Consider the following 12,650-nt stretch of genomic DNA (forward strand, 5'->3'; position numbering starts at 1 on the left):
TATGCTATATTTGCAAACTCATTTTATTTAAAGTCTACATTGTTCAGCATCATTTCCCAAAGACAACCTGAATTTTTTTTTTTTGCATCTTTGAAAATCTTTTGCATTTTTACTTTAAAAATTTAATGCATAGCTCATACAAAGTCTGTACTTTGTATATTTGTTTGCTTAGAGAGTTTTTTGCCAAAAATGTGAAAACTGTACTGACTTTAAAAAAATGATGGCTGCGATTAGGTATCACAACTGAAAATTCTAAATCAGAATAAGTTATAATGTGTTATTTCAAGTGTTTATGCTTGACTTAATCTTTAACCTGAATATTTATTTATAACTAATACAGCATTTAAAAAAAAAAAAAAAAAAAAAAAAAAAATTACAGGACATGAGATGTTTAATTGCTGATATAATGCAGATTTTATAGTACCATTTAAAAGTTTGGACTCTGAGGAAGATTGCACCAAGGCTGCATTTATTTGCTTGGAAAAACAATAAAAGCAGTTATATTAAAATAAGTTAAGCAACATTTCTTGTTATTAACAAATTTGAATTTTTTTTTTTTCAGGATTCTTTTATGAATAGAATGTCTAAAATAACAGCATTTAAAAAAAAAGAAAATAAATAGTATAGCATTATAAATGCCTTTATTGTGACATTTAAACTATGTAATGCATCCTTGCTGAATTAAAGTATTTATAAAATCACACTGACCCTTAACTTTTGGAAGGTAGTGTACATCTAATGGTGCTTTTCCACTGTTTGGTACGGCTCGGCTCGGTTTGCGTTTCCACTGCAGGTCAGTACTGCTTTAGAGTGGGCTGGATTATTCACATATTGTTATAGATGCGCTGCCTCTACTGCAGTGAATCCTGAAAAACGTTTTCATTCCGCGTCGCCCCATCAAGCTCTCGCTGGATCCACTCCTCTGCTATCAATGAGAGGAATGTCTGTAGTTCCACCTTTGGTTGTTAAAAAAAGGTGCTTCAAAACAGTTGCGTTCAATCCTTCGCTGGCTGTGCTGATTTAAATCTGGCAGTTCTGTTGTGTTTGTGTCGCAAGTTCAGTGACGCGGGTACAATTCTCTCCAAGCCAATCTGTGATCAGCAGAGTTTACACCTCATGTTTTGGTAACGGTATGGTTCACTTCAACCTCAACCGAGGTGATACTAAAAAAAAGTACCAGGTACCAGGTACTTTACCCAGTGGAAAAGTGAACCATACTGAGTCGTACCATGCAGTGGAAAGGCACCATTATATTGCTAATACAGGAACAATAATGCAAAATACAATAATCTGTGTTTTGGTCATGTGTTGACGCAATGGCTACCTTTAACAGCCATCCATCCAGAACCTTGTAGCTCATGCTGACATCCTGAGACACTTATCAGCAGTGCCTATGTAAATGTCATCACTAGTTACTGTAAAAGAAATTTTCCATTCGACTAACTTCCCTTTCGGAAGTTATCCTGATGAGGTCCCTGTGACCAGGTCACACTCACAAACAGTCTCACATTACGGAATTCAAAAATAGTATTTTTCACATGGAAAGCCATTTGTAACTAGACCACGATGAGTTAATAAATATCCTTGAATTTCCCATTCTGTCAAATTTGAATATCTACATCAACAAACACAACATTTGCATCTGGTTTGAAAAGGTTTTCTGTTCAGATTGAGTTTAATTCTACTTTACACGTACAATAAATGCAAAGTTGGGAAAATGACGAAATAACCAGTCTTGTTTTGCTGCACCAAAACATTTGTGATTGCACATTTTATATATGTAATTTGAAGCTTAGGCATATGTATGGTGTCGCTACACCTACGTTTAAAGTGGTAGAAGCAGCATTTCAGAACTCCTTATACAGAGTGACAGAAAACAAGCACATGTTTATTTTACAGTCCTTTGCTGGTCTGTGTTTCTTAGTAAACACAGCTGGTAGCATTGCAGTAGTCTATACAGTCAATGGTACAACTAATCTTTTTAATGTGTCCCATGCACAACCAAGCCATACTGTACAATGTCTCAATGTCTTCAGCAGTTGAGATAACCCCACACATTGGCTTTTAGTGGAGCAAACCAACTAACTGTTGCTCAGTTAGTCTGAGTTCACAGAAGTTGGTCTATGCAGTAGACCAAAGCGATGGAAAGAAAAACAAAAATCGCAAATCTTAATTTAGAAACACCAGAAAAAAACAAGTTGGTGTGAGCTGATCACTGGGGTCTTCTGTTGAAATGTCCCTACAGTGAGAAACAGAGGAAATATTAAATTACTTCTGTAAAATAAAATGCAACAATAAAATAATAAAAAAATAAAAATACAGCAACAGACAAAAACTTATGAAACTTAAAACAGTTTATTTTAGCTATTCTAATTTTTTGGCTGAACTTGATGTATTTAAAACTAAAACAGCAAAATTGCTTAAACTTTAAAATTGTAAAAAAATAGAATATATAAAATAATTTAAATGATTTTAATGTAATTATGTTTATATATGTTTAAAATGAATTTAAGAAAAAATACAAATAAATATAAATATCATTGAAGATGTAAATACCTTGAAAACATTACTTAAAATGTGTAGATTAATTTAAACTAATTACAAATAATCACATTATAATATAATAATCACAAACAATATCGAGCATATATTTTGCTATAAAATATAACAAATAAATAATTAATACATGTAATACATGTATTAATGTAAATGTGATTTTGTAGCAGTGACTCTGACAGAAAGAGGAAATAAGTAGCAATAAGAATACAAACAGATGCCTTCTGTCACAGAAGTGAGTAAAAAAACTGAAATTGAATGATTTTTGAAATGAAAAGCCAGAAGACATACAGTTTAGTTTATTAGATCTGAATCCTTCTTCCACCCTCTCACACCTTCCAAAAACAAAATAAATAAATAAAAATTAACACACAAACACAGACAAAAATGGCCTTTAAATTCCACCATTCCAGACAGAAGGTTAAAGTATCATCAAGTGTATTTTAGGAATGAAAGCAGATCTCGAAAGAAAGAATTCCCCACGGACGTGTGTAATTGAGAGAGAGAGAGAGGCACCAGAAGAAATTCAAGAAGAAAAGTTTAAGGACAGATTCTGTTCTCTTCACCAAAAGGAAAGATGATGATGTTTTGTGTGGGTGATTATGGGCTTAATTTTCACTTTTTCATTTCAACAATCAGTAATATGCACATTTACAGTCTGTCGATTAAACTAATGGCATTTACAGTCAACAAAAACATCCCTTTATACATCAAATACACCAAATTAATGATAAACACAATGAACAAATTAAAAAAAATAAATCGTATTCATAAAGCACCCTTACAAAACTGAAGAAAACTTTCCATTTAATAAGATCATTAGAAAGTAGGTCAGTATGCATGCATGTTGAAAAGGAAGGAAGGAAGCAAGCTAAAAGTGAAAGGGCGATAGTCTGGAGAGACCCAAAGCATCAATAATGCTCTCCACATACATTTGTATATATTTGTCTCATATCATCAAGCTGTGCGGAGGGGCTGGTGTGGCCGCTCTGGGCTCTGGGAGGAGTGCCTGTGGATGCTCGTGGAATTATATTGTCATACGATTCCATCTGTTGCTATAGCCGAAAACAGTCCAAATAGACATGGCAGGTGAACACACAAATGCACAAAAACACTGGGTCTACAACACAGATATGTACATAAGGCTCTTTTAAGGAAAATTTGTCCTATTTTTTTCTTGTGTTTTTTTGATTGTTAACAGTGCCCACAAGACTTGGTGGTTGTATGCATATTCAAATCAGTAGTAAAATATGTGCACTCACATTGACCACTCCTTTGGTGATGATGGCTAGTTCTGTCGGTTGGTAAACACAACTTCGGTGTTGGCCGTTATAGCCGCTGTATGGGGACACAGGCTTATTACCTGAGAAAACAATGTTTAAACAAAAAGGTTAGCTGTTTGGACTTGAGAACACCTTTGTGTGTGACAAACATGACATCCATATAGACACATGAGACAATAAAAATGATAAAGCTGCTACATGCGATAAATGTGAATAAATAACCTATTTCCCCCAGAATTAGAAAATTAAACAAGAATTAAAAAATGTATTTCAGATTTGTTATGACTCTTATGTTGAAATCAAACTTAGATATTTAAATAAATACAGTTAACTAAAGGTATATATTACTTGAAATAAAAATAAAACAACAAAATTACTAAAATATATAGAAATAAATATAAATGTAAGAAAAAATACAATACAAATATAATTAAATAAAATTACATTCCTTGGAAATATTACTTGAAAAGCGAAGATTAAATCATACTAATTGCAAATATTCACATGTAATAATAGTGATTATATAATAGTCTGGGGTCATAAATGCCATTGTTGTTTCTGCTCATCAAATAATCCTGTTTTGTGAGAATATATGCATTTTAAAAATGTAAAATGTAAAGTATATGTAAAAATGTATGTGGTTTCCACTAAAAATATTAAGTAGCACAACTGTTTTCTGACAATTATTATAAAAAAAATTTCTTGGGAACCAGTTCAGCATATTAAAAGACTGAAGACTGAAGGAATGGCTGCTGAACATGTATTTTTCATTTTACTAATATTTCACAACATTAATGTTTTTTTTAGTGGATTTTTGATCAAATAAATGAAAACAAAAACATACTGACCCCAAAACTTTGATCGGTATTATGTGCTATATATATATAATTTTTTTTTTTAATACATATATTTGCTATAGAAAATCTCATATTTATTCAGGAGGACAACAGCAACAATAAAACAATGTTATGTTTCCAAGAAACTAGATATATGCCTTTCTTTTATCACTATCACTTAGCAAATATCTCAAGTTATCTTAGCCATGGTATTACGTGCGTTTTGATGGCATATGACACAGTGTGGTTTGATAAGACTGAAATGATGCAGTGGGGCAGAAATGTCCTCTCGCTCTGTGAAATACCTAACACTGATGATACTGTTGCCACACCTCAGTCTCCTTGGAGACATGCTAATGTAAACACACGCTTCAGGGTCTCTACAGAGAGTCAGATAGGAGTAGCGTGTGCTCCTATTGACTCATGTCAGGGTGGGAAAGGTCCTTCAGTTTGCCCCGGGTGTTCATTTACTAGTGAGATACGATTCCTGAACTTTCCAGCACTCCCTGTTCAATACGAATAGAAGCATTCCTTTTACATCACAAAACCACAGCTGCTATGCAAATATTGAAGAAGATGAGGAAATGTTATATGTACGGCACGCTATTGATAGATGATTGAATAAAGGTGACTGTACTGTAAGTTATTGGTTGAGCAAACAGAGTTGGATATTGTTGATCTACAATAGAAAGGTTTGACCCATAGCTCTGAATGCGCAAATGCATGGAAACTCTGGGTGCAAGTTCATGGACATCAAAAGGCAAAAGACATTTGCATGTTTGGCTGGAGGAAACAAGCAGGTGCAAAGACAAAGAGAGAAAGAGACACCGACAGGGACAGACAGACAGTGAGAAGACAGGGAGAGAGAGGAAGAGAGGATGAATGAACAGCGTGTTTAGTGCGGTACGATCAGTTATTAGACTGAGGGGATTCAAACATCAGCATATCAAATTCAGGTGTGTAAGCAGAAGTTATTGGTTAAATTCAGCCCTGTTTCCAGCATGTTCTGCAGCTTTGTCCTCTCTCAAAGTCACACGCTCCCTGTCCTCTCAGTGCATGTTAACACATCCAGACATATTGGGTTTCTGGAGTATATAATTGCACGTTTAGTTTAATTCAGAATCACTGCATGGAGCACAAGTTACATTGCTGTATACAACATCTAAGACGTTTTAGATCCAAAATAGTAATTAGAGTTAGGAATTCAGAATTCATTCTTTAGAATGGAATGATTTTCATGATGTTTGGGTTCATTTACAGTTCAGGAACATTTGCAACCAGCAATAGAGCCTACAATATTTACATGAAATGTTAACTTCTACCTATAAAATCCTGATTTCAGATATTGATTTATGACGAAATATTTCATAACGGATCCAAATGAAACATATCCTTCTCAGCATATCCACAAGTGGTGCTGTAGTGGCTGTCAGCATAAACTGTTGGCTTCAGCCAGTTTTCTCTTACAGGTCAACTACAGTACTTCCACAGTGAACAAAAAAATACTTCTTTATAACTAGCTATCTGAATATTTATGCTGAACATGAAAAACTGCACAGATATATAGAGGTAACTTCAGGACTGCATCTGTGAAATGCAAATAGCGATTAGTAGGAACAAGAATCATTGTGTAAAGAATGATCACAGATTCACTACTGCTTAAAAGGTTTGGGGTCAGTATGATTTTTTTTAAGGAAATAATTTATACTTTTATTCAGAAAGTAAGCATTAAAGGAATAGTTCACCCAAAAATGTCATTAATTACTCACCCTCATGTTGTTCAAAACCCCTAAGACCTTCATTCATCTTCAGAACACAAATTAAGTTTTTTTTTGATGAAATCTGAGATCTTTCTGACCCTGCATAGACAGCAACACAACTGACACATTTAAGGCCCAGAAAGGTATGACAACTTAGACAGTGACCAGATGTCGCTGTCCTCGCATGAACGCACATTGAAAACTGACACGGAAGAGAAGAAATTGAAAAAAGTCATTAATATTGTTTTTTTACACACAAAAATGTATTCTCGTAGCTTAACTAAAGTTGAACCACTGATGTCACATGGACTATTTTAACAATGTCCTTACTACCTTTCTGGGTCTTGCATTTGGAAGTTACATTGCTGTCTATGGAGGGTCAGAAAGCTCTCGGATTTCATCAAAATATCTTAATTTGTGCTTCGAAGGTAAACAAAGGTCTTACAGGTTTGGAACTACAATGGGGTGACAATTTTCAACTATCCCTTTAAATAATCAAAAGTGACAATAAAGATTTTACATTGTTAAAAAAATCCACAAATATACGTTTCCACAAAAATATAAAGCAACACAAATGTTTCGAACATAATAATAATAATAGGATGTTAGCATATTATAGAATGCTTTATAAAGGATCATGTGACACTGAAGACTGGAGTAATGGCTGCTGAAGATTCAGATTTGCCACCAAAGGAAAATGTATATTTTAAAATATTTTAAAATACAAAACAGTTATTTTACTTTTTAATAATATATTGCTATTTTACTGTATTTTTAATAAAATAAAGCAGTATTGGTTAGCACAAGATAAGGTTTTAAAAACATAAAAAAAATGGCTTTTGAACGGTAGTGTACACATTTTAGCATATTCAATGCCGATAACATTGTTAAAAACTGGACAAAAATATAAAGTTTTACCTGCTAAAAAAACCCTAAATAGATTAAAAAAAACTAAAAAAAAAAAAAAAAAAAAAAAATTATATTATCTGGTTCCAATCAAACTGATGCTCATAAAAACAGACTTACATTTCCTGATAACAATATGGACACAAAAATATTATGGATACCCAAGAAAAACTAGCTTGTAAAGTAAGATAACTTCAAAGCAAAGATGTTAAGGTTAAGAAGAACACAAAGTAAAAACTCAAAAGCTTGCATTTACCTGCATTGGGCTCGTCCATAGAGAAGGCTTTATTCTCCACATATATGCTCTGTGCACTTTGCTCCTTCAGAATGTTCTCGTAACCTCTGCTGGGGTACAGATTTTCCTCAACAGCTTCATCTTCATCTTCCTCACTCAGGCTACACACCGCCGGCACCGTGTGGAGCAGCAGAAATACCCAAGCGTTTGACACCAATACTATAGCCAATGTGGGATCGTCCCATGTCGGCCCACCGTGCTTTGTGTTCCCGTACACATACATGACAATCCACGCCACCCAGATGCCCACCGAAATCAGTCCTGTGACCAGGATGAAGGCTCCATCTTTGCGCCAACGCTTGTGTTTACCTGCCAATATGGGTACGGATGCCACCACGACTGTCAATAGTAGATTTAGAACATAAATGAGTGCCATGACAAAATCCTGGTTTTCGATATTACAGGGAAAAGGATAAGCAGATGCCAGAATTCCAGTGATGTTAGTTGGGTATCGTACAATAGTAATGATTAGCCATTCAGTGTTGATGACAACTTCTACCAGCCAGAGTCCCAGAGCCCCCAAGCACCAAACCCATCCTCTGGGCGCCGAGTTTCTCCTGGCCAGTATGTTCAACCTGATGGCTTGCATGAGAAGGCAAGAGAAGCAGCCGGCGAACAGCACACCGAAAAGAAAGCGACGTGATGTGCAGGTAGCGAAGTTTCTTCCAACGATGAAGGCGAATGTGAGGGCGAACAGTCCAAATGTGAAGATGAGGAAGACTGCATGAAGCCCCAACGAACTGCGCCACTTCCTGTCAGTGACGAAGGGAAGGCTGGCTAGCAGCACGATCAGAAGAATCAGGGTTGCCACCAAACCAGCAGCTGCAAATGCCTCAACTACAACACCCCAGACTGCTGTCAGGTCACAGAGGTTGAAATACAAGGAGTCCACATTATCTCCACAGCCCCTGGGGATCGAAGTCTGGGCCAGTGATCCAGGAAAGACGCATAGAGCGATGAAGAGCAGAAGATGAAAACATTGGGATTTGGAGGTGAGGTGAGCCATGTTTCTAAGAGAGAAAAGTAAGAATGAGCATGCAATTAAGCGTTACAAGATACTGAGAGATATTAGCTAAAAATCCTCCCCTTACACACCCAGTGAGGGAGTGAAAACGTCAAGATCTTATCAATATTAAAGCCATTAAAATGCCATTCACAGGTTCATGCTTCACAAGGGTGGCCCACCCTGGCCATTAGGCTGGCTCTCTAAAGGTGTGGACTCTCTAGACTTTGAGCATGCAAAATTATTTCGGACATTGCGATGATTATGGGCAACAGGATTACATTCAATCAAGATTTAAGTTACACAACCATTCAAAGTCAGTAAGAAATGTCTCTTGAGCACCAAATTAGCATAGTACAATGATTTCTGAAGGATCATGTGACACTTCAGCACAATTCAGCTTTGAAATCACAGAAATAAATTATATTTTAAAATGTATTAAAACAGAAAAAAGCTTAAAAATTATAATAGTATTTGACAATATTAGTGGTTTTACTGTATTTGATCAAATACATCTTACACACTTTATACTTAAATGGTATATTAAATGGTGTATGTAACCTATGGTATTTTACTGTTGCATTTAATATAGATTTGTTCCAAATTCATGCTCTCACTGCTTTTTAAGAATATTTCTGCCTATATGGGACAAAAAAAAATTGGGTTCACCTTACAGTAGGATCAACCTTACAGTTGAACTTTAATACGCTTAATTTTTTTGTAAAATATCTTAATGTTTTCTTTAATTGTTATAAATTATTGTAAATATCATTCTACAGGTTCCTGGTTCATTCTGAATCAGACATTTTCCAAAAGAATGAATCGTTTAAAGAGGAATTTAGTTATGATTCACTACCTGAATGGGTCTTATTCATCTAGTGTGACCGCACCTTAAGAGCAGACATTAATCATTAAAGGGGTCATATGATGGTGTAAAAAGAACATTATTTTGTGTATTTGGTGTAATGAAATGTGTTTATGCAGTTTAAGGTAAAAAAAAAACAAAACATTATTTTCCACATACTGTACATTATTGTTTCTCCTCTATGCCCCGCCTTCTGAAATGCATAGATTTTTACAAAGCTCATCGTTCTGAAAAGTGAGGTGTGCTCTGATTGGCCAGCTATCCAGTGCATTCTGAAGATAGCTAGCGAGAATCAAAGTTATGCCTTCTTTCTTTGCGTGAACATTTGGGTGGCGTTAAGCAAATCTTGCCACATCGTGACGAAGACATGTGGGGGCATGTCTGAACGAGCCGTTTTAGGAGGGCATAAGTCTTAACTTTTATAAAGAATATCTCTTTGGGTTTGAGACTGTAGTCTTTGCAGCTTTAGGGATCTCATCTATTCACGAACAGCTTGTAACACTCCAAAGAGAAAGGCAAACTTGAAATTGCATCATATGAGCAATTTGGAGAAATTTCTACACTTGGAGCTTATCCAGATTTGTCTGTTAATCATTAATTGGACATTTTTCAAGAATATTGGTTTTCTTAGTTCCACTTTCAAAACTTTGAAGAGAGTAATTCAGTGAAAAATATACAAATGACAAATGGACCATACAGAGCTCTTCAAAACCTTGAGGTTTAATTCACTACTTAGTAAGAAAAGTATATTAAAAACACTGTTTACATTTTCTATTGTGTTGTGTGAAGATTAACCACAATGAATTGAATTCCAATTAATTGTAAACACAATCTCATTACAACCAAGAAGTGAGATTGTTACCAAATGATAAGACCATTCATTGTTAACAGGTTGTGTCTGTTTGATCACATTATACTCATTTCATTACATAATCGATACTTTCCCTCAGGAATCAAGAGTACTCTTTCAGGAACTGCTACAGTACAGTTTGTGCTTTACTGAAGCCAATTGCTTTCATATCCGATGGATAAAGACTACTTATATTAGAACAAACTTTTATTTGTTCAACTCTTGCACAGAAAGAACTCTCTTTGAAAATCACAACTTTAACACAGGCATACAACGTAAAAGGTGGCTGAATTGACGAACACCATGCAGGGCCTTAAAATAAACATAACATGCACTCAAGGTCTGTGAGCTGTTCACCTGCTGGATGTTTAAAACTCTCTCTAGCTTTCTAATCTTCTGGTTTTAGCCAAGCTCCAGCAGAGGATTACAGTTTTTGAGTGTTACGTTTCTTACATTTGACCATGTTAAAAATAATGTTAACAATATGTCAATTTATAAGACAATCAACAAGCATTGTATTATTTCAAGTGCAAAAATAAAATAAGGGGAAAGCTCTTCATTTCCAAGCCTTTTAAGTCAAATGGCTTGTGTGGTTTTCTCACATGGAAAGAGTTTCGTAAAGAGTATGTACTCCTTGTAGGTCTTTACAATGTATACTCTTGTGTTTAGTTTGTATTCTTTGTTGTTCTTTGCATTGTTTATTTTACCCCGATAAAAGGTAGTAAGTAGATTTAAATGATAGATAAATAAATAAATAGCTTTAACATACAGTCTATTAGAATACTGAACACACACATCCACCCAAATATATAGTGCTACCACACATATAAAATGTAGTGATTAAATATGACATTTTTAGTAATATCATGAAACATTTTTAGCAAGGTTTAAATACATATTTGGTTCCTTTCAGTATTTTATCCATGTTATTTAACAAGCTCACAGTGACATACAGCCGTTTGAGCCAATCACATCATTCAGTCCGTTACAACGCACCAATCAGATCGCAGCACAGACTGGGCGTCTCACCTGAGCAGGTGAACAAAGATTCTCTTCATTGCTTAAATATAACGGCTTTACGGTTTGACAGCTGAAGATGAATTTGATTAATATCCCTAAAAGTATTAATAAAACCGCAGTAAGGCATTTGCAACAACCCCCAAAACAAAACATGATAGTAAACTGAGTGGCGTCTAAATAATCGTGCTATTTTCACCAACACATTTATAAACAAACCAGATCAGTGCTCTCGTGATTCCATAAAACGGATTAAAACCCAAAGCACATGAAATTAATATCAATAAGCCACAATAAAATAAAGTGCAATCCACAAACATATTGTAAAAAAGCAAATCTGTTTACGAAATCACGGAGATGCACAAGAAACTAACAAAACAAACTCACCTTTTGCAGTCAGACGTAGATACTGTGTCGCTTCTCTGTCACTCAGCAAGTGCAGGAAAATAAATAAGACATCGCGACGCAAAAATGTGCCAGAGAGAGCTGAGGTGAGGTATTAAACCCTGGAGAAGAAAAAAATTAAATAAACAATGTTCCCTTTGTATTCCAGGCAAACAAACCTTCAAAAAGCTTCAATGATAGTCGAGGGCAAACACTTGGCGAGTTTTGATAGAGCCAGTGATGTGACTCAAACTCTCAGTTTCCCTCTCTCGCTCACGCGCGCGCGCACACGAGCTTGCACGCCCCTCTCTCGCTGTCATTCACGGGAGCGCGCCTGCATTCACTACCTGGAAAAAACAAACTGAGAAGGAAAAAAAGGTATCATAGGGGCACCTAATAGTGAGCTATTTATGGTGGATATAAAGTATTTTGTAAGCTTCCGCTTCATCTGTCTATCCACACAGCACATTAAAAGAGCCATCACTAAACTTTAGTACTCTGGTAATTTGAGGCCTCAGTGGCTTTGCCCAGCACAAACCTACACAGCTAAAGCCGGCTTTGTTTCTGTTTCTGTGCTTACTTCTGGGTCTGAAAAGCCAACCTGAACTTTAAAAAGAATCGAGGCAAAACGAAGACACACAGTGAATCTTCCCTTGCTTATACGTCGCCCATTTAAAATATGCCCAAACTCTTGTTATGATCAAAACACATTACTTGTTTGTCACTGTAATGTAACAAACCTAAACTGATATTACAAATCGATATTTATGTTACCTACGTTCCTCGTTTCTCGCAGAAATGTAACAGGTTCAAATGTGGGAATTATATTTTTAAAAGTGTGTGTACATTGCCACCTAGTGGCAAATCATATATACACTACCTATTCATCTCATTC

General features: G+C 35.4%; 1 protein-coding gene across 3 annotated transcripts; it reads right to left on the bottom strand.

The window, feature by feature from the left end:
• Window positions 1-1,641: 1,641 nt before the first annotated feature.
• LOC109105175 (G-protein coupled receptor family C group 5 member C-like) lies at window positions 1,642-12,361 on the bottom strand. 3 transcript variants are annotated; one of them, XM_042735911.1, is made up of 7 exons: window positions 12,245-12,361; window positions 11,759-12,116; window positions 7,598-8,646; window positions 3,819-3,919; window positions 3,489-3,611; window positions 2,848-2,891; window positions 1,642-2,239 (listed from the first exon to the last, which is right to left on the bottom strand). In XM_042735911.1, the coding sequence occupies exons 3-6, from the start codon at window positions 8,640-8,642 to the stop codon at window positions 2,886-2,888; spliced, it is 1,275 nt and encodes a 424-aa protein (XP_042591845.1). In that variant the 5' UTR covers window positions 8,643-8,646; window positions 11,759-12,116; window positions 12,245-12,361; the 3' UTR covers window positions 1,642-2,239; window positions 2,848-2,885. The 3 variants fall into 3 exon arrangements, with proteins under 3 accessions (XP_042591845.1, XP_018974072.2, XP_042591846.1); XM_019118527.2 differs by lacking the exon at window positions 2,848-2,891; XM_042735912.1 differs by lacking the exons at window positions 2,848-2,891; window positions 3,489-3,611.
• Between the last annotated feature and the right edge of the window lie 289 nt (window positions 12,362-12,650).

This window comes from Cyprinus carpio, chromosome B12 (genome assembly GCF_018340385.1).
Source record: "Cyprinus carpio isolate SPL01 chromosome B12, ASM1834038v1, whole genome shotgun sequence".
In the NCBI taxonomy this organism is placed as follows: Eukaryota; Metazoa; Chordata; class Actinopteri; order Cypriniformes; family Cyprinidae; genus Cyprinus; species Cyprinus carpio.